The sequence below is a fragment of the Xiphias gladius genome, chromosome 6 (genome assembly GCF_016859285.1).
Source record: "Xiphias gladius isolate SHS-SW01 ecotype Sanya breed wild chromosome 6, ASM1685928v1, whole genome shotgun sequence".
Lineage (NCBI taxonomy): Eukaryota > Metazoa > Chordata > Actinopteri > Istiophoriformes > Xiphiidae > Xiphias > Xiphias gladius.
Genome location: NC_053405.1, coordinates 25221053 through 25248615, shown reverse-complemented (window position 1 = coordinate 25248615; position 27563 = coordinate 25221053). Strand labels below are relative to the sequence as shown.

The following is a 27563-nucleotide window of genomic DNA, read 5'->3' as shown; positions in this document are numbered from 1 at the left end:
CAATGACCAAAACTGTAAACCTTCACTTATTAAAAACAATTTAACAAAAACAAAAGTCAGTCACATCTATACAAATACATTTGAAGCAAAATATTTTCTTGGTCATAACAAAGCAATACCTTGAAATGCATTTCAACACTTAGATTGGCTCTGCCAGCAGAGAGCAATCCCACAGATATAATTACACAATATGTCACAATATTTATGCAGTTGCCCACTTCATGTATGCTGACAACTGGCAACGGTAAGAGAGTACCTCATGCATATCCTCTTCAGACAGCAGCAGTCTTCTGATATGTTTTCGACTAAACCCAATTACAATGTCATGTTGACTTTTTTCCCCCGTTCGCACTAATATGGCAACTTGACATGGTGCAACATGTACTTACATCTACATAAAAATGTATAGACAACTCTATACAGCCGCAAATCCCATTATCTTAAAATATATGTACCACCCGTCAATCAAAATTTTCAATACTTCCAGAAAAGTAAGTTCTCTGATATAAAATACTGTATTTTCAAAAAACGGACTGTTTACATTCCTTCCTTCTCAACAAAATAAAGCTTTATATACGTACCTTCAAAGCTTAGAAACACTCCCAGCATACATACATTTATATATATTTATATCTATATAGAAACAATAAAGTGACTAAGATGCCATATGTGGCTCTACGTTCACATGTAGTGGAAACCCGTTTAGAATGGCATACACAGCCAATTTATTTGTCTAATGAACACAGTGTGGCACTACAATTTTGGATGATTGTACAAGTTGGGGTCTTTTAAATGCCAGGGTCAAGATTGCCTCCATTAAAACTGTTCCCTTCTTTCAGCTCAGCATGCCTTCGTCAAGTCGGTAGGCATGTCAGCCGTGGACATACGGTATTGGATCTTTGTGTTAGTGATGGCGCCGTGCTTCTGTCGAAGATGCAGCCGTAGCTGACTCTTGTGGCGGAAGTGCAAGTTGCATTTCTCACACTGAAAAGGAAAGCGGAGCAACATTAAGTAGAAATTCCATTATTTCATTACCTTTTTAATATCTTCGATTTTATTCCAAAGGAGGTTATGCTATAGAATGATTTTATAACTTTTTAAGAAGGGGACTAGAGTATGTCAACCTACATGGTAGGGCTTTTCTCCTGTGTGTATACGTAGGTGGCTCTTCAACGTCTGCAGGTGACGGAAGCGTGTTCCACAGATCTCACACGGATATGGCTTCTCGCCCGTGTGGATCAGCACATGGGCACGGAGATGAGCGACCTGAAACGTGAACAAAAAAAAACAAAACAAAAAAACAACTTTAAACACTGACACGCTTTGATGAACCTTTTCAGACAGCAGACGTATTGGTATCCATCGTATAAAAACCAAGCACCCTGTAATTCTGGACACTTCTGTAAAGCTGAAAATAACTCTACCCACCCATAATTACAGTTCAGAGTTACATATTAGTGCTATTAGCCCATATGGAATAGAGAGGGAAACTGTTTTATATAAGGGGTGATATTACCTGTACAAAACGAGCTCCACACGTCTCACATTTGTATGGCTTCTCTCCTGAGTGGATGCGAGTGTGAGTCTTGAGGTTAGCTGGTCTGTTAAACTGAGCACCACAGATATTACAGCGATACGGCTTCTCTCCTGAAAATAAGAGATCAAACAAGAACCATTTAGAATCAGCAGCAATAACAACTCGAAAGTCATAAAAATTAATCTCCTAGATCAAAGCAATCTATTTGAATGTAGCTTGTTTTTTTACCTGTGTGGACAGTCTTGTGGCTGGCAAGGTTGCCCTTGTAGCGGAAAGCAGCCTGGCAGCGGTCACACTTGTATGGCTTGTCGCTGTGCACTTGAAGCATATGTCGTTTCAGCGCTTCGTCTTCAGCAAACTTGGAGTCACATTCGTTACAGAAGAATGTACCGTTTTCTGTTCAGGAGAAAACACAGAAGTTATACTCTAGTTCTAAATAATACATGATCATTTTTGATTTGCATTTGTCACTGACATTTAATATCGGTCATAAACTCACCACAACTGGAGTCGGAGTACTCTGAGTGTAGCTCTGCCATGTCTTCTGCAAGACGGGACCTGGAGGTGTTGGGACAGACCTCTGAGTGCTGTGGGGACTGGGAGCCACAGGATGAGCAGTTGAGGCGGCTCAGGTAATGTGGAGGGTGGCTGTCACCGTTCCTCAGTGACCCCTCAAGTGCACTACAGGCAAGAAAAACAAATACTTCAAGTCAGACGTAAACCAATCTTTAAAAATCAGATGTAACAAATACCTTAAGTCAGAAGTAATTCCAAAATAAAGTTCCTAAATTCATCCAGATGGGAGCCCAAAATCCAGAACAGCGAATTTCAAAGCAGCGCTGATTCGTTTCAAGGAATAAGACATGAGGTCAGCTTCCCGAGGCACAAAGGATTACTGGATTATAGAAAACAAAACTATAAAAAGGCCTAACAAACGTGGGCCGTAAAATCCTCGGCTCATATGATATCTTCCTACTAAACTCAAAATCCTCCCAGCAAGTCATTCAAATTTTCTCATTTTCTTGTTGTACTTAAGCAAAATATGAAGCTGTGTATTTGAAAAAAAAAAAGAAAAAGCACTCACCTGTTAATGATATTGTTGAGACGACTAGCCTGGGGCACAGGTAGATCCTCACTGTGATCGTTGCTCTTGCTTGTGGTTTGTGGGTCAAGGTTCTCCGAGTCGCTGGGGTGGAGGTAGGGCTGCAGGCCATGGCGCTGAGGTGAACGAAGCCCGGGATTCCGAAGCCCGGGATCCTGCAGCCCCACCTCGTCTTCCTTAGCGCTCTGATTCAGCACAATGAACTTGTACTTCTTCCAGTTGCGAGCTTTGGGGTCCTGCGTACCCTGCGGGGCTTGCACCCCGGCGGCCTGGGAGAGGCCGGCGTTCTTGCTACTGCTGGACTCTGTTGGGGAGTTGGGCTGGCAGTCTGACTTGAGGGGGCTCTGGGGGCTGCTCATGAGGCTCTTGCGTCCAGCGGAGGAGATTCCCAGTGGGTAGTGCTGATGGATCAGGTCTTCCTCTGCCTGAGGAGCGTGCTCTTTGACAGAGTCTTTCTGGTGCTCGAGGCTTAACACAGGAAACGTACGCTTCCTTGTGCCGAGACCGATTGACTGGTTGACCCCCTCGTGGCTTTCCTTCCTTATCTCATCGTCTCTCCCTACCTCCCTGGATGTGTAGGTGGTGGAGTGAATAATGCTGGAGGAGCTGGAGCCGACAGCCCTGGTGTATTCCGCCCTGATGTTGCTGGCGCTGTCATGCGGAGAACAGTGCTTGTGGTGGATACCACTCTTTGAGAGGTCAGCAAAAGCGTTTTTGGCATCAGTCAGCTTGCAGAGAGGGAAAGGGAATCCTGGCATGGGAAACTGCCCGTAGAGATGGTAGTTGCTGGGTGTGCTGACCCCGTTGAACATGTTGGAGCCATAGGGCCTGCCATCCCTAAATGGAGCTACGCGGCTGTGCAAATTGTCAACAACGTCATGGGGCCGGTACGCGTGGACATCCTGAGGTAAAACCAAGGGACTGACCAAAAACTCATCTCTGGGCAGCTTGGCAGATGGATCGCTGCGGAGACAATGAAAAGGTCAAAATATGCAGGCGCTCAAGACGGGTTTACGCTGATGTGCGGCGGAATTTTTCTACCAACCTGGATTTGATGAATCTGTGGCAGGTGTCCACAACATGGTCCATCTGCAAGTAGATGGCTGTGTTCATGATAGCCATGATCAGGCTTTCCTTTAGTGTGAGACGGGAGGTGTACATAAACTCCAGCAGGATGGCAAAGCCCTCTGGGTCCACCTTTGGGTCCAGACTGATAGCATTAAGGTTGCACTTGTGGGAGTCAGTAAAGATGGTGTAAAACAGCCCACTGCGATCGCGAAGGAGAAAGACAGACAGAACATACAAAGATCAGCCACTTCTTCGAGCAGTGGCAGAAAACTTGACTCACACAACTTAGCTTAAATAACACACGCACCTGCAAGCCATGAGAACAGTCTTGTGTGCACGAAACTGCTGTCTGTTCACCAAAATGGTGACATCTGTGAGGATATCTCTGTTACGCAGCCGGTTCAGGTTGAGCAGAACATCACTTGCATGGCGTGTGAATTGTATGCAGCTGTCTGCTGCGCAAGCCATTTTGTCAAGTTCTGCAAACAGGAGGGAAAAAAAACAAAAAAGAAACATGAAGATTATTTCACCCCAAAAAGTGCCTCGGTGGGTTTATTTCACTGCTATGCTACAAATCACCCCCTCTATTCTAGGGCTGACGCACAGGTAATCTTTAAGTGGATTAACTGGGCTGAAATTATTTATGATCCACAAAAGGTCTTTATCAATGTGGCAGACAGATGCACCCTTTTCACCAGAAGGCGGCGCCATCTGTTAAATAAACACTGTCTAGACACCTACATTTCTACCTTGGAAATGAATGTCTTTGCCCCCTCGCTTTCTCTCTCGACCACTGGCTGACGGGTTAATACGAGAACGTAGCGAATCTCGTTCAAGTATTTAGTTGGCGGCTTTGTAACTGAGAAGTGGAGAAAAAGTTGAGCCTCAGCGGGGAGTTTCAGTTCAGTGCGAGCCGGCCGACAAAAAAAAAAAATAAGGAATCACAATTCGGCGAAGGGCTCGCTGAACCGAGAACGTTTTGTCATACGATTAACATCCAAACTATGAATTTCAACATCAAGCGCAAGATGACTAAATCTTTCTAAATGACCCAGCGCAGCTGTCAATGTTATACAACTAGCAGTTTCCCCAGTTGGCTATAATAAAGCCAGTGACGGCGTGTTGTTGTGAAGCCCAGTGTTGCTCTGGGTTCGCTTTCCTTTTCGCCCATATGTTGCGGGGCATTTCTAAGTCAATGACATTACGGGCGTGAAAACTAATATTTAAGTGACTCAAGGGGGAGACAGGATCTTTAACCCCCTGTCAAGACGTAGGTCTGTAACTGGACCCGTCCGAAAATAGAGCCGAATGGACAGGACGCAGCCTGGACACCCTCTGATCGAACGGCGGCAAATAAGGACCTCTCCCGCTGGTGACGAACAACCGGCGATGTAAACATTTTCAGCAAAATCTCTCGTGAGGGCTGCGAGCACAGAACTTAAGTCGACCCGCTCTATTATAATGTGGGCCCTAGATAAGACCGGGGGAGAGACCTTCTCTCGGCCTCAAAATAACTGATGCTGCTTCCATTTCATTCTGTGGGCTTGGAACATGGTCTGATTGTTAACAGTTCCCGAGCACGAGAGCGCTGTCTACCTGACGCCCTCCGCCCGTGAGAGAAACGAGGCAACACCGCGCAGGGGGGGCTGGAGCCGACTCCGCGCGCAACTCGGCAGAGCCGTCCAACTCGGCGTAGCTGGGCAGGCTAGCTTATCGCGCGGCACACTGTCACAGTGGAAACACGAGAGACAACTTAGTGCGACGACGTGTCCTGTAGCCCTTACCGCGGAAAAAACAAGCAAGCAAGCAAGCAAGCAAGCGCGCGCGCACACACACACACACACACACACACACACACACACACGCACGCACGCCAACACCAACATTTCCGCTACAAAGCTAAGGTATCTATGAAGAACCGAAAGACTTGTTCGGCTCCACCAGCGCAAGTTGCCGTCGCAGCGACCGCGAAGCCGAAGCGTCCCGAACCCCGAGGCTGCCATGCTGCCTACAAACTTAGTCTGACAGCGCGCGCGAGCCGCCGCCGCGCGCTGACACTTGAACGTTCAAAGCAGCGTTAAATCAGAGTGCACGTTAAACCGGGGGCTGCGCTGACGCCGCTCGCTCGGCCAAAAACACACATCCTCCCGGGCGCCATGCACTAGAAGCCGGGCTCCGGGATCCTCATTCTCTCCGGTGTGGGTGTCTTAAGCCCGAGCGCTGCTACCGCTCCACGCCACGACCCGCAGTCAGCGCGCTGCGGGGAGCTACAGCGGCGGGAGGCTGCTGGCGCCCGTCGCCGCTGCTTCCAGGCGACCGGCTCTAACAGCGCAGCGCCGAGGCGGATGATCTGTCAAGAGAGCCGCGCAGCGCCTGTCACTACGCAGGGGCCGCTCCAGAGTTTGGACTCCACACTGTTCAAACTGCCGGCGGACTCAGTCCCACCACAGCCCCGGCGTCACAAACACATCAACACAACAAACGGACAAATAGCTATGTCTAAAACATCAGCAATACATAGTAGATAACAACTTCGCGCCAAATTAGAGGAAAAAAGGAATTTAAAAAATCACCTGGTAGCGCTTTCCTAGAAACTTCTTGCATCACCACTTCTAAGAACCCCAGTTCTAAGAATCAGAAGAGCTCAATTCTCGGAATTTGAGCCCGAGACCGTACCACTTTCCCGGGGCAGGGGAGAGACGTTTTTTTCCCCTGTGGTGAAAACAACTTGTTTCCAAAGCAGTTATTTTCGCGCGAACTGGTCGCGGCGATTTTCACGGCAAGCACGGCGCAAATCCAACGCGCGAATGAGCACAAGAAGGTGTCTAATTTCACAAAACAATGCGGGAAAGTGTTTCACCGTGATCCCAACCACCCTGCTTTTGGTTGAATCCACAGTCACAGGACGTCCAGCCGGCGACGTCACCAGTTCCTTAAACCCAGCCCCCGAGATTCTCAGAACTAATTTATATTCCGTGACTGAAGCAATGTATCGTTCCGCTGCCTTCCGTCGCATTTAACACACAGACCCAACATGTACAGCACACAGACCGACGTCCTAATTAGGCCCATGCGGACAGGTTGACGTGACAGACTTGCTTTTCTCTTTATCCAGAGTTCCTTTTCTCTCCCCCCCCACCCCATCTCCCTCTCTCTTTTCTCTTTTAGCCAGATTTCCCGCAGGTATGCTGACTTCATAGATGGGGAGCGCTGCGAATCACCATCGGGGTTTTGTCGATAAAGGAAAGCTTTAATAGATGTAGCATTCGCAAGTCCACGGGCAGTCGGCTGAGCGCCTTCCATGCGGCTGCGGCTGTCAAGCGGTCGGGTTTTTTTTTTGTTATTTTGGTTTTGTTTTTAAAGTTAATCTCGCCGCGCGGCAGAATGGCCACTTATCGGGTTGGGAGTGTGAGTTTCCCCCCCCCCCTCCGTAACGGTTCGTGCACTCGCCCGGCAGCCGTCGACGTGTTCAAGCGGGATGCTTTGGGCCGGACGGCGAACGAGCCAGGGGTCCGGGCTACCTGTCGCTCGCGAGCCAACGCCGCGTTGACTCCACGACCGCGCAGGGAAACCTGTTGCACGAACGCCAGGCATCGGCATCGGTCTGAAAGCACGACACGGGCCGAGGACGTAAAAGTTCTGGGAAGGCAGTGTGTGTTTTAATTCGCAGCCAGGGGATGCGCGTTGGTTGCTTAGAGCGCCGACGCTTAAAACGCCACGAGACCTTCTAGCGCACGCCGTGAAAACCCTGATGTCAAGGTCAGGTTTCGGTGTTTCTGGCGCTTTGTTATTGCTTTAATATGCCTCCGTAACTCAATTGGACTCCTCCGCAGGCTATAAAACAGAGTTTAGTCTGACTTAAGCCCGCTGTTATGTGGAGGGCTGTCTTTCCTCACAAAATGTTTCCTCCTTCCAGAAATGATTTTTTTTTTTTTTGATTGGATAATTGCGATTGTTTGACAGGGGAGGATGCCTGTGAAACTGACCATATCAGGCGATGAGCACACAATACTCATTGTAGAGAAAAATGAACGATTCCTGGAAAATTAACTGAATGCATTGCTGTGATCCCCCCCCCTCCCATTTAATTTAAGGCATGTGTAGTCCCTGTTGCATAATTTCTCAGAGCTGGGCGAGAATAAACTTCCCAGCCTGCCAGTATTGTGTGTTTTTCACTTCAAGCCCCTTTACTGCGAAACTTCTCTGCAGCCAGGCTTTTGCATGAAATTATGGCATCAAAGGGAGGTCGAACTGTGTAGTTTGTCTCATCTGAGACCTGGTCCGAATTTACATATCCTTTACCAGTTAATATTGGGCTCGGATAGGGGGTGCGTATGACTGCGTCTGAAAGTTGTTATAATTTCAGGAGTTGTGGGCATGCTTTTAATGTCAGTGACTCACCTTGGAAACTTTGTTTGTGGTGACTCCAAACTGCGGACTCCCCATCTTTTCTCATCCCGTTCGCTCCTTGGCACAGGAGGAGCATTTGCTGTGCTGAGAATGACAAATAAAAATAATTCTAAGATTCTGTATGTTAGGCTACATTAAATGGTCAAAAGTGTCAATTTAGTGAAGCTCTCTCTTCAAAATATATCCTTTATCTTCAGTAGCTTTAATATTACAAAATAACACACATAATCCCTGACTCTCAAAAATATTTGTGGAATTTCTTGTCTTTTCTGGTAATGTGGTGGCCCAATATCAATTAAATATTTGAATAACGAAGTTGATATTCATATCATTATTAAGATCAGTGGGCAAAAACCAAGGCTGAAGCACGAGCTCCGTTCCAGTCAATGTTATTAATGTTTATAACTAATGAACAGCAAACACCATGCCTCGCCTTGTGGATTTGTATTTTATTTTGTTAAGCTATCCTCATTGGGACTTTAAATACCTTGCTCCATCTCTACAACTACGGATCCTTATGTATTTTATAATTTCTAAAATATCTTGTAAATGTCTTGTGATCTAATACGTTTGTTTTGATAATGGTGAAGATGGAGAGAAAATGTGTAAAACACATTTAAGCTTTTGATTGTCAAAATTAGTTTCTCTCTTGAGTAACATGAACACATTTCTCCAATTTTCCACAAGATACATTTTTTATTTACATCTATATACATATGTTGAAAAAAAATATAATTTTTTAACATATATATGTTTGATACTACTGTCATTTCACACTAATGATTGAATGTCTTTTAACTGAGAGCAGGGACATCAAAGCAGCCAGTTACCTTTGTCACTCGCTGAACAACAGACTGTGAATTCACATCCAAATTAATCAGTTGCAGCTCTTTTCTATTCTGTTCTTGTCTTTTCTTTTTTAACCCTTCGTGTGACAAAAACGCCACTGTAATGTTACCGACATTTCCCTGTGGATTGCCCGAGCATCCGCCCATCTGGATCCGGCATCCCACTAAAAACACTCCAGGTGTTCACAAACCATTGGGGGGGAAAAGTCTCCAAAATAATTAAGACGCACGCTTTTACAGCAATCTCCGATTCAGCACTGCCAAATAAAGTCTATCTTGAGTTCCAAACAAAGAGCAGCGTCAACTTTATTTCAATACACTTGGGGGATGTTTAAGGCACTCCAGCACAGTTATGCATAATGCACGGCCATAAACCATCCAGGAGTTAGGGGAAAGATATGTAATTTACCAAGGCCCCACGCTGTGCCCAGCTATAGAAGGATGAGATAATTACTGCAAATCCTTGGCAAACTTTTACTCAACCAATTCCTAGCAAAAATAAATGACCCACTTACAGAGGACAGAGAAAGAATGCAGGGTAGCTGATCAATATGCCCCTATCTAAACTGACAGCGGGAACACTGTCACCATATGAACAGTGTGTCCGTAAATGCTTGATCTCCATTCATGCTGTATAATTAAACAATGGGTCATGATGTTAAGGTCTTGGTCCCTTTGTCTGAGCGTCAAGCTGTTCAGAAACAATCACAGCAAAAGTGGGTTGTGACTGATTCAAGTCTGCCCGGCCAGTAACAGCTGCAAGTTTAAAAAAAAAAAAAAAAAAAAAAATCTTGTAGACTTCTGACACAGTGTGACACATCTCGAAGCCGTATCATTGCCTACACTTGGTGCATGATAGGTCATTGAATAGAAATGCCCACTGACAAAAGCCTGAGGCCCGGAGGTTGCCTCACTTTTTTTTTTTCATAAACTGCACACTTTTGTCTCGTTTCACAGCAAATTTCTGCCAACTTCAGTGTTCATTGTCAGCAAAGATGTGAGTGTGGAGTTTTGTTCTGAGAGGCATGATGCAACCAAGCTGTAACACCAAACAGATAATGCTGTTAGCTACAGAGGTCTTTTTAGTTCCTTTCTTTAACAGAATTTCTTTTTATATTGCTAAGTTTCACTTTTTTAACTCCATGCATCCCAGAAGCAATTTTTTTTTCTGTACTTGTCCACAACAAAGTTGCCTTTTGTCAAACACCATCACAACTGCAGGTCTGAATTGTGGCGCAGCTATAGTGGGTCAATAAAAAAGGAATTGTTCTCTTAGTCTTACTGTATTTTTTTATACATTTTCCTTGATCGTGTGTTTGAAGAGGACATCGAATACATACAGTATGACATGCATAATTTATAATGTCATTTAAAGAACATGATGTGAAATAAATAGATGCAGTGAAAAATTCACTAATGATACTTCAAAAGATTTTCTGTGCAGGTAACGATGATCACACTTTACTTTGAAGCTTTCCACTTGCTTTTTTAATCAACAGACAAACATAGTCTGTTAAGTCATATTCTGACATGAAACCATGAATCAGTGCTGCCTATGTGTCTCTGCACTTACACACTGGGTTAAAGAGTTGGCTTTCATCCCACTTGACAAGGTTAAACACACGTAGGAAGATTACCAACAGTACCAAATAATAGCGATAAGGAGCTTGCGGAGGTTCATGCTTATCTTAAAAGAATCCCATGATTATATATACTGCTGTTAGTATAACTGTGGATATGATCGTTTTTGCAATGCAGTCTATTCATAGAGTTTCAGAGTGTTTTCCTCTTCCCTAATACTGTACTGGTGTATTCAAAAGTTATGCGCCCATTTCTGAGTTGCAACAACCCAACAGGCGTTTCAGCTTTAGCGGTCAATAACAAGACTGTTTTATTCTGATTTATCAGTTATTTGAAAAAAAAAAAAAAAAAACTTTGAAGAAAGTTTCTGCAGTGCACCTGTGTGGATAACCTTGACCTTACCAGCTTGCCTGTGCAAGCGACATGCTAAGGTGGACAGTCTGAGCAAAGACATGTTAGTGGACTAGAATTCCAATTTCGTCAAATCAAAGCATGTAGATTCAGAACTTTCAATGCAGCCTGCAGAGTCCAACTTTTCCAGGCATACCAGAAGCACTCCCTTGCCAGACTGCCATCTGCTGGATGATGGGTCAGTTACTTCCACAAAACACAAGGATACACATTAGATTACAAGTGCGCAGTAAAAGCTACCATCCTCACAAATCTTTCCAATCTGAGTGTTTACTCTGTCTTCCCCGTTTTCTCTCACATGTCCAGAGACGCAGGAGTTCCAAGAGCCCATGAGGAGGAGTTGTTCAATTTGGGACAACCTCTGCACGGATTACTTTTAAAGCCTCGTTATGTGTCACTACATAGATTCAGTTTTGTATTTGAACAGTGGTATCACAGTCTTGCCAGGGAGCTTTACTGCAGGGATTCAAATCGTAAATTGAGTCTGCTTTCTTTGCACCACCCTCAATAATTATCCAGTAAGGATCATCTGTCTGCATTTCCTCCACTGCTGTCACAACATCCAGTTAGAGCTGGAGATCTTGATATGCTGGGTGTGTGTTGGAAACGTTGTGAGGCTCCTTCCTCATATCCCTGCATTTGTTGTTTAGTCTTCAACTTTAGGGACGTGCATCCTCCTGCCTCCAAATATACCCTTGCTGTTACAGCACTGACTCCCGAACCCGGGTACTTGTACCCCAGGGGGCACTAACAGTAGTTAGCAAGCTAGCAGCAAAGTTGGAAAAGTAAGCTAATAGTATTACTTTACGAATGGCTTAAATAGTTAGCTAAGAGAGGGTAAACATTTGAAATACTTAGCCAGGAGTAATGGATAAACAGGTGAAATAGACAATGTAAGCTTAAAGTACTGAATAATGAGTTGAAATAGCTAAAAGCAATGGATAAACATGAAATAATTAGCTTTAAAGTAAACAAATGAAATAGGTAACTAAAATTAATGAATAGTGGTTGAAAGATCTAGCTTCTGCTGCTATGTGCAGTAGTTCTAGGAATGCAGACTTGAACAAACTGACCCAAACATGGACAGTTCAGTTTGTATTAGCATATGCTATAATGGTTTTACACTTGATTCATGTACACTTTTAAATGAACTGAAATAAAGGACTATATCAGACAAAAAAATGCCTGAGAATCACTGCTGTACAGTACAAGTTGTACCTGCGTACAATGCCTGTTTAGAAGCTAAACGTGTACTCTAGCTCATTCATTTCACAGTGTGACTGGACGTAACCGACACATTGTCCAGCAGCGTTGGTGACAAACAAAGAGAACACAAACACACTTGCAATAGAGATAACATTTCCACTGTATTTCCACTGTACCAGTGGACTCCTCCAGAGTCAGCAAGTTTGTGGTTATGTTAACGATCCATACCCAAACTTGCTAAACCCGTTTGAATTTTTTGTTTTGAAATATGTACTGTACTGATTGGTCACGTTCACTGTGCATTCAATCTGGACTATTTGTCTCGTAGAAGTAAAGCTGAAGAGAAATGCTCAGTGGGAACAGTTCACATTTTCAGAGTTGTTAGAAATTCACCCCGCACAGCCACAGCAGTGTTTTGTTATAGGGGGCTCGGCTCTTGTCATTCCCTCAGTAAACCGCTGCAGCTTGTTCTCCTCGCTGAGTCTCTCACTCTTGCCCCTGCGCTCCATCATGCTGCTGCCCAATTTTGCTTTAAACTATATCAAATTCTCCCATGTTGTATTGCTCCCGCTGCCAGGTCAAAGTACCTGCCTACATCTAATGCCAAATGCTGATACTGGTCTACAGGGTTGGTTGAACAGGAACTACACCCACCTAGCTCCAGGCCACGGTTCAACAAGAACCACGCACAAAGTAGCAACAGTGCACTTAGCACATCCACCACTTCAGCTCTCTGGCTCAATTGCTTCCGTGTTAGAAATATATCCTAAAATATGAATGTAATCCCGGGTAAAGCAATGTTAAATTTCTCATTAAAAGTAAGTAACGTCCTTACATAAACATCTGAGGTAACTGCAGTCACAGTATGAAAGTGTTTTCAAAAATGCTAAAACAGTGGCTCGAGATGAGCTTTCTTAAATGAATTTCATAAGAGAAATCAGGCATGAGCCCTCATATTTCAGTGGAGATTGCATCTGCATAAAACGTTCACATCCTCCATTAGTATATAGGTGTATTTTCATGTCAGCTTTTTTTGGTTTCCTCTAGCCAAAGCAGTAAATGGATTTAAATCCAACATGGAAACATGGGATTGGGGAGGATGAAAGCAATCCTACCAAGCCCCACAAGTCAACTACTTTACCAAAAAAAAAAAAAAAAAAAAAAAAACCTCTGGCCACTGACATAGGTTCAAAAAGAGATCATTCCAGCATATCAAGGAAAATATATACATCATTTTTTAAATGCACATCTAATTTGCAAACATTTTCATTTTTCTCCTTTTCTTATCTAATTTTCAAATAATCTATAATTGTTTTGCTTGATATGTATCTTTTTTTTAAATTGAATATTCATATGAAAATGACTAGTCAGTGCCTACATCCTCATTTCAGTTCATGCATAAAGCCAGACAGATCTTTCGTCTTCAAAATTCTGGAAAACCTCCCACTCTTTATGTTAAAATGCAAGATGCTAGAAACAAATCAACTCACATAACCATCGGGACTCATTAATCTGCATTTATGCGAGTTTGAAATGAAGAAATTAAAATGTTTTTGATTGCAAGTCATTCTTACAAATATCTCATACTCAACAGCTACCGTGCTCCTCCGTGCTTTCATTAAAAGTATCTCTACAACCCAGGAAATGGCAGGTGGAAGTGCTAATGCGAGAGAGTAGAGTGACACCAGATAGCAGTTGTTTGAATTTGCTCAACACATTTAACATGACTGCTATCTGTTCCACATCGCGAACTCGCTCTTGATATCTGCTGCACTTTGAAAAACGGGCTTTGCGCATGTCGCACCACAAGCATTTCTTGATAGTATTACGTGAATTTAAGAGAAAAACAGCCGGCCGAGGTTTAGACTGCATTGTGCATCAGTGATCTGTATCAGAAAGGGTTCGGTGATCTTGGACTGTACGCCGATGCGTAAAACTTTTAAGCATAGGCTCACCTAAACCACTGACCTTTGTTTTCAGTGTCATTCGTGTGTTCTTGAAAGGCAACTTACAAAACTAACTTACATGAAAGTGGAAAGTGCATCAGAAAGGTCTCGCAGGTTGCTCCGATCCTATCTTGCCTCAAATGAAATGTCTGTTTTACATGTTTTTACATACTATAGAAAAACCTATTTATTACATTTGGTACTCCCATTTGCTTATCAGATGTCAGTTGTTCTTATCGCAACCCGTGTCCACTGTATATCCTTTAATGTTACTTTGCATGCTTGTTAATTTTGTGACTCAACAAGTGATTTGGCAGTATACTGATTTGATCTCAGAGATTAGCTAGCCATTGTAAAAAAAAGTATGGAAATATACAGATTTATCATTCATTCCCAGGTATTAGCAAGCTACTGTTTCTGACCTTTGTATGAGTAGGTTTTGTGGAAGACGTGCAGTGCTGATGTTCCCAGTGCTCCTAGTGTTTTTTGTTCGACGATTGTAATAAGAAGGTCATTGATTTATTTAGGCATATTTGTCTCATGTCAGCAGTGGAATTACATGTACATGCACATGGCTCCGTTCACTTTGCACTGCTCTTGGGAAGAATGGGAGAGAAGAGAATGTGAACAACTCCATGACCAATCCCGCTGATATCAACAAAATACAGTATGATGTGGTGTTGGATACGCCTAAACTACAGAAATAATCAAGCTTTATATTTGTGCTCAGTTTTTAATCTGTTTTCTTGATGCACTTTATTACGTGGGCAACGCTTTCTGTCCTTATGCAGTATATTACAGTATATGACAAGCACTGGTAATATAACATTCCAAAGCCATGTGTAATAATATGTCAAGTTTCAGAGACTCTTATTTTCATTTCAACTTTTTAAAGAAAAATCCAAATACAGTTTGCTGAGAATTTATTCTGTTTTCACATTCGTTTCTCTTGCCAGCGTTGCGATATTCTCATTTTACCTTGCAAAGGTGTTCAGAAACAGAAGAAAGAAGACTCACCTTTTTTCTGCTGGAAGGAGTGAGGCATGATGGGATCTGTAGTGGGAATCAGGTGGCAGTGCTGAACCTTGAATTCAAAGCTGTGAGCCCAGGTCTGGAAGTGAAGGGGCCTCTTCTGCAGTTCAAAAAGTCTTTTCAGTGGCGGCAGTCGCTGAGATCAATCAGCTCTTCTACCAGACGACGGTACGATCCGGAGCTCAGCAAAAAAGAGTTGTATTTGTCTGGCAAGTAGCTAGATGATCCGGGATGTAGAGTATGACCGTTGCCCGAGCGTCTCCTTGAGCGGCAGCTAAAGCTTGGAGGGATGAAGCTGTCTCCAGTGCAAAAGGGCACCGAATCTGTGTGGAGGAGCTCCGGTGAAGCCTTATGTCTGTTGTTGTTCAGCAGGATGGGAACGCTTCTGGAAAGGCGGGCACAGCAGCAGGGCTGAAGAGAGTCAAGTCGACTGAGCACGCTTCATGTCAGTGAAACGGTCCACAGGGCATCTCTGGCTCTCTGAGCTGATAGGCCGTCTGCACTCTAGCATTCATTGATTGCAGCACTCAGTCACTCCACTTTTCCATGAATGCTGAAACCGTGAGGCAGGCTGAGTTTTGGGAAAAGAAAAAAAAACAAAAAAAAAAACAACGAGATTAAACAGCCTGTAAAATAATCCCAGTTTTGCTATATATAATTCATTTGAATGAAGAGTATAAAATCCCATTAAGCCACAGGAGCACAAACCATAGACTAGCAGTGCCTTTAACGTGGAGAAACTCTTGGAGCTCAGGCCATCTGCCAGATCAGAGTTTTTCATATACAGCAATGACACATTGTTTTATAAACAGAGCTTTTATACAACAAACATTTCAGTGTCCTAGAGCATTAATCTACCTAAGCTTATCTGAATCCATGGAACTAGATATTGCTCTTTATAACTTGTCTAGTGGAGGGGGTGTTATTACATCACACCAGCTGTCACTTCAACCTGCCACAGCCAATAGGAAGGTCAGTAATGTTGCTGCTGGAGGGAAAATTAGGGAGGAAAATCCTGAAAACTGTAAAGCAATATTTAGGAAAAAAAAAAAAAAAGATGGTAACATCACTTTTAATTTCTTTTTGTGGCAATATCAACTGCTCAGAGTGCAGTCGCATGTCATTAAATGTAGTCATTTAAAATGTTTTGTTTGGAAAAGCAAAACACCTCACCATTGATATAGCACTTTTCATATGAATACACAACGTTAATGTACAAGCAGTTTGCTGCATGCATGCGTATCAGTGTGTTATCATACTTGACACCTGATGTTGAACTCAGATTAAATGAATACACATAAACTCCCCTGGGCGGGTAAGAAGCTCTCACCATTAACAGCGTTGCATGCGGCACATTACTGTGTTAGCATCAGGCACTGTTTTGGGTGTAAGTGCTGTCATCATTACAGAAAAACAGAATATGAAGGCATCCGAATGTGCACTTATACAAGAAGAGCTAAATATCAGAGGAAAATGAGATATATAGGGGCGTTTGACAGATCTGTCCATGTACAGTACGTTCATTGCAGCCACGGGATAATCCATTGGATGAGTGGACTAATATTCAGCCAATCCTGCTAAAGCCAAATTAGTCCAACACATTTCCATCATATTTCAGAATAAAGCAGCCCTAACAATCTGAGCTCTTGGGATACTGACGGCAAATGACCGGTGAGCCCTCAGATCCCTGTGATCCAGGGATAAACTTCTCATGAAGCAGCTTAAATCTCTGAACTGACACACAAATGAAAGCCAACAACAGGTCATTCCGCCTCAGAGGAAAACTTTGATTACTGTATTCTCCCCTTACTGTCACTGGCAGCCACCGTCAGGCGGAGGGAACCTGGACGCTGCTAAGTAGAAATAACAATAGAGACAGCAAGACTGACCGGAGTCCAGGTCCAAGTCGACCCCCCTCTCCTACCCTTGGAGGCTTATAAGAGGATGGCTTCTGTACAGCAGTGTATGAGTGACCTTAATCATCAGAGGGATATTTGGGTTTTATTTGGCAGCGATGAGATGCATGCGGTCATCACTGTGCTCGACTGGCAGGCATAAAAAATGAGATGGGGGCAAGGTCAGTTTGCAAAGTGTAATCCATATCATCCCGTTACAGAGGCTGCGCTGCCGTTAGCCCCAGGCCAAACAGAGTCAAACACATTTTGATGTTGATAATGATGTCGGATTATGCTGTCATCTGATGTAATTTCGGCCTGCATCAAATTAACAAAACAGGGATCAACCAAATTCCTTAAAAGGGACCATTTTTCATCGCAACCTTCTAGAAGCAAACTCTATTTGATTTCATGAAGTGTTTAATTTTTGTTGTTGTTGTTTTTTTTTTTTATATAGTCCAGACAGACTTTATGTTTCTGGCTTGGCCTTTGCTTTGGAAATAAACGATCAATGCTTCTCAGCCTCCTTGCTCTCTACATCATGCCTTGCAGTAATTCATATTAGCAGGTTCTAAAAAATAGTCTGGAAGTTGAAAACTGTGACCCTGCACTGTTTGTGGAGGAATTTAACACCTACTTGCTTTTTCAAAAAAAACATTGAATTCAAATGTAGCTTTTGCGGAGCTTGTGAAGCAGCCAGAATTTCTATATTATAAACGATCAACCTATCACGTTGGTAGGTGTCACAGACATCCTTTTCGACACTTATAGATTTGGAATCTCAGTTCTCCCATAAACCACCTGCTACATTGCATTGGTGCAGTTTCCTGGAGCATTTTTAGGGTCATTAGTGTGTACGATAACCTTTCTGAGGCAGTCAACTGCAGGTAATTATCACATCAGAAAAGAAAAATACTCGCCTTGTCATTTTCACTTACCTGCTATCATGTAGATCTGTAATCCAGCTCCACTACTAGCCTTTGTTGTGCCACCCTGAAGCTCCCTGCTATCCGTGGTGGCTTCTATCAACTCTACTTAAGGTCACAAATGCCTATTCTCATGCTTCGCATTAGCTGGCATTTATAAAGTGGAGAGAAAATATACCCCTGAAAGAGACAAAGGCTACATATAACAGATAATTCAAAGTGCCAGCTTTGTCGTGAACATTCTAGGATTGTCTCTCTTCGGTGCAAACACAGCATAAAACCATAATCTGTGGGTTAGGATTAAAATCTGTCAGAGGCATTCAGGTGTGTTTTTTTCAGTCTGTCAGTATTTTAGCACACAGATGATCTGCTGAAAGTGAATATCTACCAGATCAAAGAAGAGAACAAAGAAAATCCAGCGTTCATGTCTCAAAGGGTATGTACTGTATGTTTTCCTTATTCTAGTTATCCACCGATAACAGTGTATCCATGCACACAGCTACAGCTAGAAGACGGTGTAAGAAATTTTGCTCACACACACAAAAATGATTTCAACTGGATGGCTGTACTGAGTACATTACTCAAGAGGAACTTCACATTATTATTATTTTTTTTGCGCTCTACACGTATTCACATACATTCTTGCAGTTGCTATACACCAGCAACACACATATTGTGTGCAGTATGTCAATCTGTCTCTTTCCGTTGCAGCCTGTACCTGTCCAGACCCTCCCTGTTGTCACATACTATGTTGCCAAGCCTCCGCTACACGGCGTGTTGAGTATCCGCCTTTTGTCTCTCGGGGAAATGAAACTTTAACAATCAAAGCTTTTAAAAAATTACAGTGTGCACGTGATTTCGTATCGTTACCTTGTCAATTATCAGCAAATTACTTGATCTCGTATACTTCCAGCTTTGCTACTCCTTTGCTGTAGACAAACATTGTATGAATAATTAATGATGTTTGTTGCTGGGAGGAAGCTATCTAATTTTGCAGGCTTTTTTAAACCAAACATGATAAACAAACAGTGACGTCTTCTTCGAATACTTGAGTAAATGAACTTTTCTTTGTCCTCCTTTTGAAGTAAGTGATGACCATTTTTTCGTAAGGCTGAACTTGCACTTTTTTTTGTTGCTGTTGCAAGCATTGTTACAAGCTGCCGTGTAGGAATTCCTCACCTCTGTCTTTGCAGGTGGCGTGCAGTCTGACATCATGCCCTCATGTTTTTGGAATGTCTCCCTTAACCTCACGTGGGAACAGACAACAAAACATTTAGGTTCTCTGCATCATGGTCAAAAAAAAACAAACCTTCAGGTATTGGTTCACTGAATTCAAGGCCTTAGTTCAGGTGGGGGGGGGATTTCATCTGTTCAGTGGTTGCTTTCAACACGTTGTTGTTTGACTCCTCCAGACTGTGCAACTTTCTCCTTCTTTCTATGTGTATTTAAGTATATGTTATGTACAGCGGATACCTCAGTGCAAACAAAGAGCGAACTTGGGTTTGAAATGTTGCACTTTTTTTAAATGTAATAAAATACAACATTTTCAGGGCACGGTCGGACATCACAATTAGAATTGTTTGGACTCAGCACCAGGACATGCAAGACACTGAGAAACAAGAAAGTGTTTTATTGACGTACTGACTTACTGATGATTATAACTTCTTCCATGTGCTACTGTTTACACTATGACTTAGCATTTTCCTTTATCCTGAAATTGTCGCTTGTGGTCTCAGCTGCACCTGTGCAGCAAAAGTTAAGGCAAAAAAACTAGCTTTAAATGTCCAAATGGTTTCACACTACGTAGCAAAAACAGATTAATATCAGTGCAATCGTAAATTATTTTTATTTCAAGAAACACTACTGACCTCCCTGCATCCAACATTTTGAAATATTGTGCCTGTTCAGCCTGCAGGCTTCCTTACAATAAGTACCTCTTTTCAACAGAGAAATCAGTACCTTTTAACTCTTCAGGTGCAGGGTTCATTTAGTGATTTTGGTTTAGTGAATCATTTTTTTTATTTTGCTTTGTTACTGACAACACGCTGTATAAAATAGGTCCTTACGTTCTGCATGTGTTGTCCAGGTTTTTAGTCGATAATATCAACCAGCCAAAATGCTTTGCCACTCTGGTGTCGCTGAGGAACAGAGTCGGCTGAATCAATTTTCCTCCAAGGTAAGAAAGTTGATAATGCTCATTGAAAAAAAAAAAAAAAAAAAAAATGAATGCCGTAAATGGCAAACCCAGAAAACTGATTTCAGGATACAACGACAAAAATCCTGCTGCTATAAAAACGCTTCAAAGGTGCTGCAGGAAGCTCACAAGCGTGGATCATTTATGCTAAAACCTCTGCTGTAGGCAGGGATTGTCTCTGTCTACCATTTTAATACACATTTACATGCTAAAACATAAGAATTAGAATTCATTAGTGTAATCTGAGGTCTCGATCTAGATCGGGAGTTGTTTGATTAGTAGCTTTGGGACATTGTTTTTGTAGTGAGTCTGCCTGTCTCCTACTTTTGTTTTTCCTTATTTGGCATGATTCCCTGTAAAATGGTTGTGCTTGAAGACTAATTTCTGCTATCTCAGCTCCAATTAACAGAGCATACATAGTTCCCAGACACATTTGTTGTTGTTTTTTTTTTTTTTTTTTTCCAAAGACCTCTGTGTTGTTTTTGTGCAAATCACCTGGACTTGCCTGCCTTCTGACAATAATTATAATGGTAAACCAAATGCATTATCTACAAATGAAAAGAAAAACATCTTTAAACTAATTTCAATTTCACATGTCAGAACACAACCTGCGTGGTGTTAACATTGTCATCATCTGCCACTGATTCCTGAAAACTGGGCCTTTTTGAAACCAAGAGAGCTACATTTAGAAGACAATCAGTTTCTCGTTTTCTTATTCAGCACAGAGGTGCAAAACACTCACACTTTTATGAGGAAGTACACATCAACTTTGCAGCTGCTGTGTTCTGTATAGTGTTTGAGGTTTACCTACTTCAGAGGAAGTGGTGTGGGGCAGAAGACAGTGTTACAACCAGCAGATAAAACAGGATATCCGATGCTGGAACAATTGAAACACTAAAATATGACAAACGAGGTTGTTTTCTCTGACTTTCCTTTCTGTGCTATATTTATTGCCCGTATTTAAAACGAGAACGTTCAGAAACATGACAACGTGGGGTTAAACATCAAGCATATCTCCAATGTGAATTATCTGTTGTGGTGGACCCTGTGAGCATATTTCTTTTCATATGTTGTGGTACAGTGAGGATAAAATTGAAGCCCATCATGTCAATGACATGCGCTGCTACATTCCCTAACTGCCGAACATCAAAGAGCCCCTGATTTCCTCTAACCGAGCATGTTAATTGGTGCTTGATTGATAACTTGAGTTCACAGGCGATGGCATGTGTCGTCTAAACTGTTCCAGGGCGCCTTTTTGAAATCAGCTTTAAGAGTGGAAGAAGAATCACTGGCGGGCCCATTAAAAAATTGCCAGTGTACACACTTGCAAATAAGCTGTCACACATTACAAATGAGATTACCTTTTTCAGTGTGCCCTGGAACTTCGAGATGAGGGGACGCATGGGTAAGACACTAAAATAGCTCGAATCGTTTGCTTTTTATCAGCGTGCTCAATCTGCAAGTACTGTTTATGCTTTCTTCATGCACAGTGGAGAAAAAAAAGTATATTCACAGCTTGGAGCACAATGTAATCAGTCGCAGTAAAGTAAGAATTATCGGTGAAAAGATAGGGCTCAGAGAGAATGATTTTGTTTGCATATGGCCTCTAAAAAGAATGACAGAGCTCTAATTTCTTAATTTCTTTCATTTCACCAGCTCATAGAAGCCAATTATTAATTGTGTCAATCATCCCATTAGACCCGTTTTTATAGAAAATAAGATCAACTGTATCTTAATATATTGGCATGTAGAAGTACAGCAGACACACAATGTCAGTATTATGATGGCCAACACTGCGACAAAGCTGTGAGAACAAAATCAGAGGTGAAAAAGCAGTTATCATATTTGCATGCAATCACAAACGTGTAAAGTAATCGTCTAGTTTGCATGGCAGAGCTCAGTAAGGCCAGGCAAAGCCCACATGAAGCGAGAGCTTTGTTGGACGTATGACCGTGACTTGCGACATATCAGACATCGGAAACATTTGAGCTCTGAGAAACGAGAAAGCGGCAGAACAACTCCAAGTTCAGGTGAAGCCGGGGATAATGAGTAGTCACTCCTTATGAACTAGAATATGTTGAGCTATTGTGCGAATGAATAGTATTTCATAAAATATTTCACCAAAATTGTCAACGTCAAAATTAAGATAGCTGTCGCTGTAGGTCTTTTCCACAGCAGACAGCTTGAAATGTCACAGCAGGCAAAGCACAGGTGTCATTAATAACTTTAATTATATAGTAACAAAAGGTACCGACATGGTTTATGTGGAACATGTGTATGGAACAGAGTCATCAATAATGTCACAAATTACACTTGTGCCTTTCCTGCTTGTGAACCCCTTGTGTACCAATTTCACACTGCATGCTAATTATGAGGAAGAAAGCAGCGTGTTCATACTGGAGGTGTCAGGTGAAAAAAGGTATCCACACTAACAACGGCCGCTGATGTGCACCACTGCCCAGTAATTCATACCACATAGGAAATGGAGGAGCCACTGACAACTGCAAAAATGAGAAGATACTGTGATTGTGGTGGTTGGGATTTTGCAGAAGAAACATCCACACAAAGTATTAAAGCTTCACTAATCAATACTTTTAAATTAACAATGGGTCAGATGACTCTTTGTAATATGAAAGGGCTCGCTTGTAACACCGAACCCTGCAGTTCCCCTCAGCACTGCAGAGCATTTTAGCAACTTATGGCTCTTTGTTTTGGTTTTGTGGCCGGCAGCTTTATTGTTTTGGTTCAGTCAGACCTGAAAAGACCCTGGTAAACTGACTGTACACTTCCTGCACAGCACCAAATGGCAAACAAACAAAGTTGGAGGTTAGCTGGTGCACATTGTGGAGCATTTAGCAGCTAAAAAAAAAAAAAAGAAAAAAAAAGAACAGTACTAAAAGGAGAGTGAATGTTGGACTTGCAATTATCATTTGACCATAAACACGACTCCAAATAAAGGCTAACGTGGCTCCGTTCACCATATCAACTTTATAAAGTGATAATATGTCAGTTTTCTGTTTTCAGCTTTTACGCAGCCCTGAAATGGCCAAAGGAAAAAAAAAACATATAAATGCAGTTTTAAATCTTTGTAAAATAGATTTTTCTTTCTCTTCAGGAAGTGTAACTATCACACATATGGTAACATTCTATATTAGTATAAAATAGTAAAGTTAATTTTTTGTATACTAACTTAAAAGACAGAACATTTTCACAAAATGCCTTTTTCACAGAGGGCAGTCTGACATGTCACAGCCAAAAAAGCACAATAATAAAATGAATGACAGTCGCTTGTACAGCTTCAGTTTCAGGGTTCTGGTATTGTGCATGCTGACTCACTGTCACACTGTCACACTGTCATGGTGGAGTCATTGTTAATGTTTTAAATAACACCGTTGCTTTTCTTAATATGAAAAGTCAAACTGTCTGCTGTGACAAAGATCTGTAAGTACACATAGTGCACACTGTATAGAATTAGTCTGTTAAAAGTTATTATTGTATTCATGTCAGTGTAAACCGTTGCTGGGATACGATGGTTACAAACTGGTGTGATATAAGTACTTATATTTGTTAGTCGGTCTGTGGGTGACTAACACTGATCCAAGAATGTGTTCATCCACCTTATCTATCAATGCCTTAATCAAAGCCAACTATCTGCTGTTCAACCCCTTAATGTACCAAAGTGTTCCTGTCCAAACACTCGTGGACAGTCGAAAAACAAAGGCATTGGCCGTCTTTGGCTGTCTGAACCTTTCAGCTCATACAGTATTAGTCATTCCAATAGAAATGACATGCACTTTTCTTGACACTTATCGCAGAAACCATGAAGTATGGAAAGCTTTACACAAATTGTTGACTCTGTAATAGCAGCAGTACAAGCACTAAGGCCTTTTTCACACATGCAGTGCATGCACGCATGCAAAGCAAAGCTTGCAAACCATAACTAGAGGGTGAAAGGCTATGACTGAAACAAATAAAACAAACCAAAGGAATACATGAATCACATCTGACCACTTGTCTAGGTTGACATTTTGTCTCATTGCTATTTGACAGGTACACAGGCAGTTCACAGCCAGAAATGACTAACCTCTTGTTTACATTACCAGTGGCACTGTAGGCATTGAAGCATACAACTTCATTCTTACTGTCTGTTATTAAATTCCATGCTTGGGGTCTATGGCAAGCAATATTTCAATATATTTCACAAATATTTATCACAAACACAACTCTCTAGTCACTGCAGATTGCAGTTAATAAAGGAGTCACAGACACTGACGAGCACACTCATTCTTTCTCGTGGTTCCAGAAGACAGACAGTGCATGGGAGATGCATGCAGCATGCAAGGCAGTGTTTGAATTTCAATCTCATCAAACTACGGCATGTGCCGTTTCTCACTTCACTGGATGAACGCTCTATGTTAATACTCATGCTCAGCTTCCTTTTTAACCAGTACCTTGCCATTTCAAAGCCATTTGTTCAGTTATTGTGATTGGAGCCTGTGTTTTGTTTGGGTTTTTTTTTTTTTTTTTGCAGGGTACCTAGAAAGATTCCACTCATTTTTTTTTTTTTTTTAATAAAATAGCCTCATACTACTAAAGCTTATGACACAGGTCGAACAAATATAGCATACCACACGACAAAAATCAACTGCTCTGACTTAACATAATAGCCCTAAAAAATAAAAGTCCTTACATGGCACTGGGGACACTGGTGCGCACAGCAGGAACACCTATAAAATGTATTGCAGTGCAATATGCGGCGTGACTCTTGCAACGTTTCACTGTTGACAGGGGCAGGGAGGTGTTGACTAATCTCTAAGATCATTTGTGAATTTGAGATGAAGTTGTAATACACTATATTGCAAGCCTTTTGTGTGTCATTTGTGTGAACGTTTTCCTCCCTCTGTACAATATCGCACGGGCGGGCGGGGGGGGGAAAGTGTATAACTTTTTGATATGTTTCCGTCAATACGTTTCACGTTGGCTGATGAGCACCGAAAGGTTTGACCCCCCCCCCCCAAAAAAAAAAAAAAAACAGGGGGTGACACCGCGAGCCTCTATACATTCTTCTGGCCATCTTTTGCCTCCACATACATCCCTCCCTGGGCGAAGAGCGGGCGCCGGAGCGGTCCCTCCGCCGCGGAGGGCCGTCATGTTTTGGCTTGCTGACACCGCTGGCCTGCTGCCTTACATGGGCAAACCTCTGAACTGACTGAGGCGGCTGGAATTTCAGAGCGTGACGTCACCGCCCTACAACTCTCCCAGAATTTTTTGGATCAAGAAGTTTCACTTTTTGGTGGGATTTGAACCTCTGTTGTATTTCCTAGAAAGCGAGGTAAGCGAAACTATCGAGCACTCGCCCAACGCTTTAGATATCTCTGCGACTATCGGCCGTGTTGAAACTGGTGTATTGTTAGCTATGACTGGTATCTCAGTGTTGGAGTGGCTCGTCTTCAATTTGTTCGGCCTTGTTAGGCTATAATATGATTTTTTACTGTAGCTCGGACGGAGTTCACAATGAGGGCGTGGACTCAACACGGTAGCCCTTGGCTGGTACTAAAGTTACATGGGGATACTAACAAAACCATCTTGTCGCTAGCTAGCGCCGAGCTAGGCTCGGTCATGCGTTGAAAATAAAAGACATTGTGAACGTGAAGTTTCGCCAAAACGGGACCCTGGGCGTCTCTGGTGTTTCTGTTTTTAGCCAAGTGGTCCGCTGCTGAGCAATGCGGAAGACAGACTGTCACCGGAGAAACATGAGAAGCCCCTGTCTGCTGAGAAATATGTCGCCGAATTTTTCTTTAGCAGTCTCATAAGCGCCTATTTACCACAGTGTTCCGTTAAAGGCGTAATTGGCGGCTAAGTAACTTTGCTAGTTTGGGCGTTGAAGAAACTATCCCCGCAAGATGAGTGTGAGTGGCCGCACTTGTTTACGGCAGCACAGATTCGCCACGTTGTTTAAGTAGTTTTGATGACCGTTTGTATTGTTAAGCGACAGAAAACTGTGGTCCATGGTCCGTTCTTGTGAGCCCTGTATTCATTCCACGTTATAAATGACAGTATCATTCATTGTACATACACGTATACGTTTGGGGAGGCAGCACCATTGCAAAGCGCAGTAACATTAGGCCCTGCTATCAGTCTTAAAGGAGTAGACTAATATTACAGTGCAGGCCTAAAGTATACTATGAACCTTGGTTTGGATGAAAAAAAACAAAGCGAGAAACCAACACTGCCTTGATTTGTGACACAAAAATGCACTAACCGGCCAAAACTTGGCCCCAGTCAAAGTTTGAGTTCTTATTAAAAGCCTTCGCAATTGACATTTCACTTGTCTTGCTGATTACTTAAGTAATTTCTTTGAAGCTGACAAGACAAACTTTAGGGCTAATGCAGGTCCAGATGTTATCATTTTCATTTCATATCATTGTCATTTTCATGTACCTGCATGTCAACAAGCCTGAACAGACCCTTGGACCCATGGAAACCGCTTTGACATTGGTGTCTTCGTCTTTGTGAGAGAAAAAAGAACCTTGGTCCAGACTAAAGATATTGATCTGCCATAAAACGTAGCAAACGCTAAAAACAAGTTTTGTTTTCCTCTTTGAAAGACTAAATCCAAACTTTGACTTAGATGTGAATTTCAAATCAATAACACCAAGGTCCTTTGAGAGGGCTGCCATCAAACCGCATACATCTGCATCGCTCCGACACATTTTTTACTCAGGCAACATTAAATGGAACTGTCTTTAAAATCTCTGGTTAAAAAGGACTCGTTTGACAGCGCTGATGATGTTAAAGTTAAAAGCTGAGTGCCGGGATTGCCTTTGAGCCCTGGGCCCCACTGGTAGGTTTAGTCAAGTTATTCTCCTGTTTGTGTTTCATGGTATATTTTAATGAGGATGTCCTCTTCTAAAAGGAAGAGCAGCAGTTTCCCAGGTTTAAAATGCATGGTTTTAGAATAGAGCGTGATGTCAACTCTGTGGGCTTTCAGAAAGTGTCACCCGTGTGAGTGTTACCGCAATCAGAAGCTAGCATGCACCTCCATGATATATGGTAATTGTGGTCTACCAAAAATTAAGGCAAGACCCACTGTGTTTTTGCTTTTCATGGATTAACATTACATTTGATTCACAGACCTAAGCATCCAAGCAACTTCCAACTTCAGAAATGGGTTACAATCTTTTTATTGTGCAGCAGATGGTATATTTTTTTTCATCCAGAGGGTTAGAAGAGTCTTTGAGGGTTTTAGAATTACTATACCTTCAGAACTGTGGGAAACGTTAAACGACCTTGTGGGTTTTTCAAAGATGACTGGGTATTTATTTTTGGGAAATTGGAGGCTTAGTTCTGAGACTCATTAGTAATGCACGACAGGCACAAAACTGGGGCTAGGTACCAAGTTAGAAT

General features: G+C 42.4%; 2 protein-coding genes across 10 annotated transcripts in view; one reads left to right on the top strand and one right to left on the bottom strand.

The window, feature by feature from the left end:
* Nucleotides 1–697: 697 nt before the first annotated feature.
* On the bottom strand, nt 698–19203 carry bcl6aa (BCL6A transcription repressor a). Of its 3 annotated transcripts, XM_040129279.1 has the most exons (12): nt 19142–19203; nt 17975–18142; nt 15127–15712; nt 8109–8201; nt 4015–4186; nt 3685–3906; nt 2622–3602; nt 2037–2218; nt 1766–1933; nt 1517–1647; nt 1129–1266; nt 698–984 (listed from the first exon to the last, which is right to left on the bottom strand). In XM_040129279.1, the coding sequence occupies exons 3-12, from the start codon at nt 15152–15154 to the stop codon at nt 841–843; spliced, it is 2259 nt and encodes a 752-aa protein (XP_039985213.1). In that variant the 5' UTR covers nt 15155–15712; nt 17975–18142; nt 19142–19203; the 3' UTR covers nt 698–840. The 3 variants fall into 3 exon arrangements, with proteins under 3 accessions (XP_039985213.1, XP_039985211.1, XP_039985212.1); XM_040129277.1 differs by lacking the exons at nt 8109–8201; nt 15127–15712; nt 17975–18142; nt 19142–19203 and adding an exon at nt 6281–6485; XM_040129278.1 differs by lacking the exons at nt 8109–8201; nt 15127–15712; nt 17975–18142; nt 19142–19203 and adding an exon at nt 4457–5729.
* Nucleotides 19204–25259: 6056 nt separating this feature from the next.
* Nucleotides 25260–27563, top strand: part of LOC120790469 (LIM domain containing preferred translocation partner in lipoma) — a 179126-nt gene continuing 176822 nt past the window's right edge. For 6 of the 7 annotated variants that reach the window (XM_040128011.1, XM_040128013.1, XM_040128008.1 and 3 more), the window contains exon 1: nt 25260–25488. The gene's annotated coding sequence lies outside the window, so the exon portion shown is untranslated. Of the gene's footprint in view, nt 25489–25901; nt 26066–27563 lie in introns of those variants that run through there. The other variant, XM_040128007.1, reaches the window with a different exon arrangement.

Excerpts from the sequence above, each read along its gene's own strand:
- bcl6aa (XM_040129279.1), bottom strand. The coding sequence starts at position 15,154 with ATGCCTCACTCCTTCCAGCAGAAAAAAG. Across the intron at positions 3,907-4,014 it reads ACTGTTCTCATGGCTTGCAG|TGGGCTGTTTTACACCATCT; the intron begins GTGCGTGTGTTA and ends TCGCGATCGCAG. Across the intron at positions 985-1,128 it reads CAGGAGAAAAGCCCTACCAT|TGTGAGAAATGCAACTTGCA; the intron begins GTAGGTTGACAT and ends TTTCCTTTTCAG.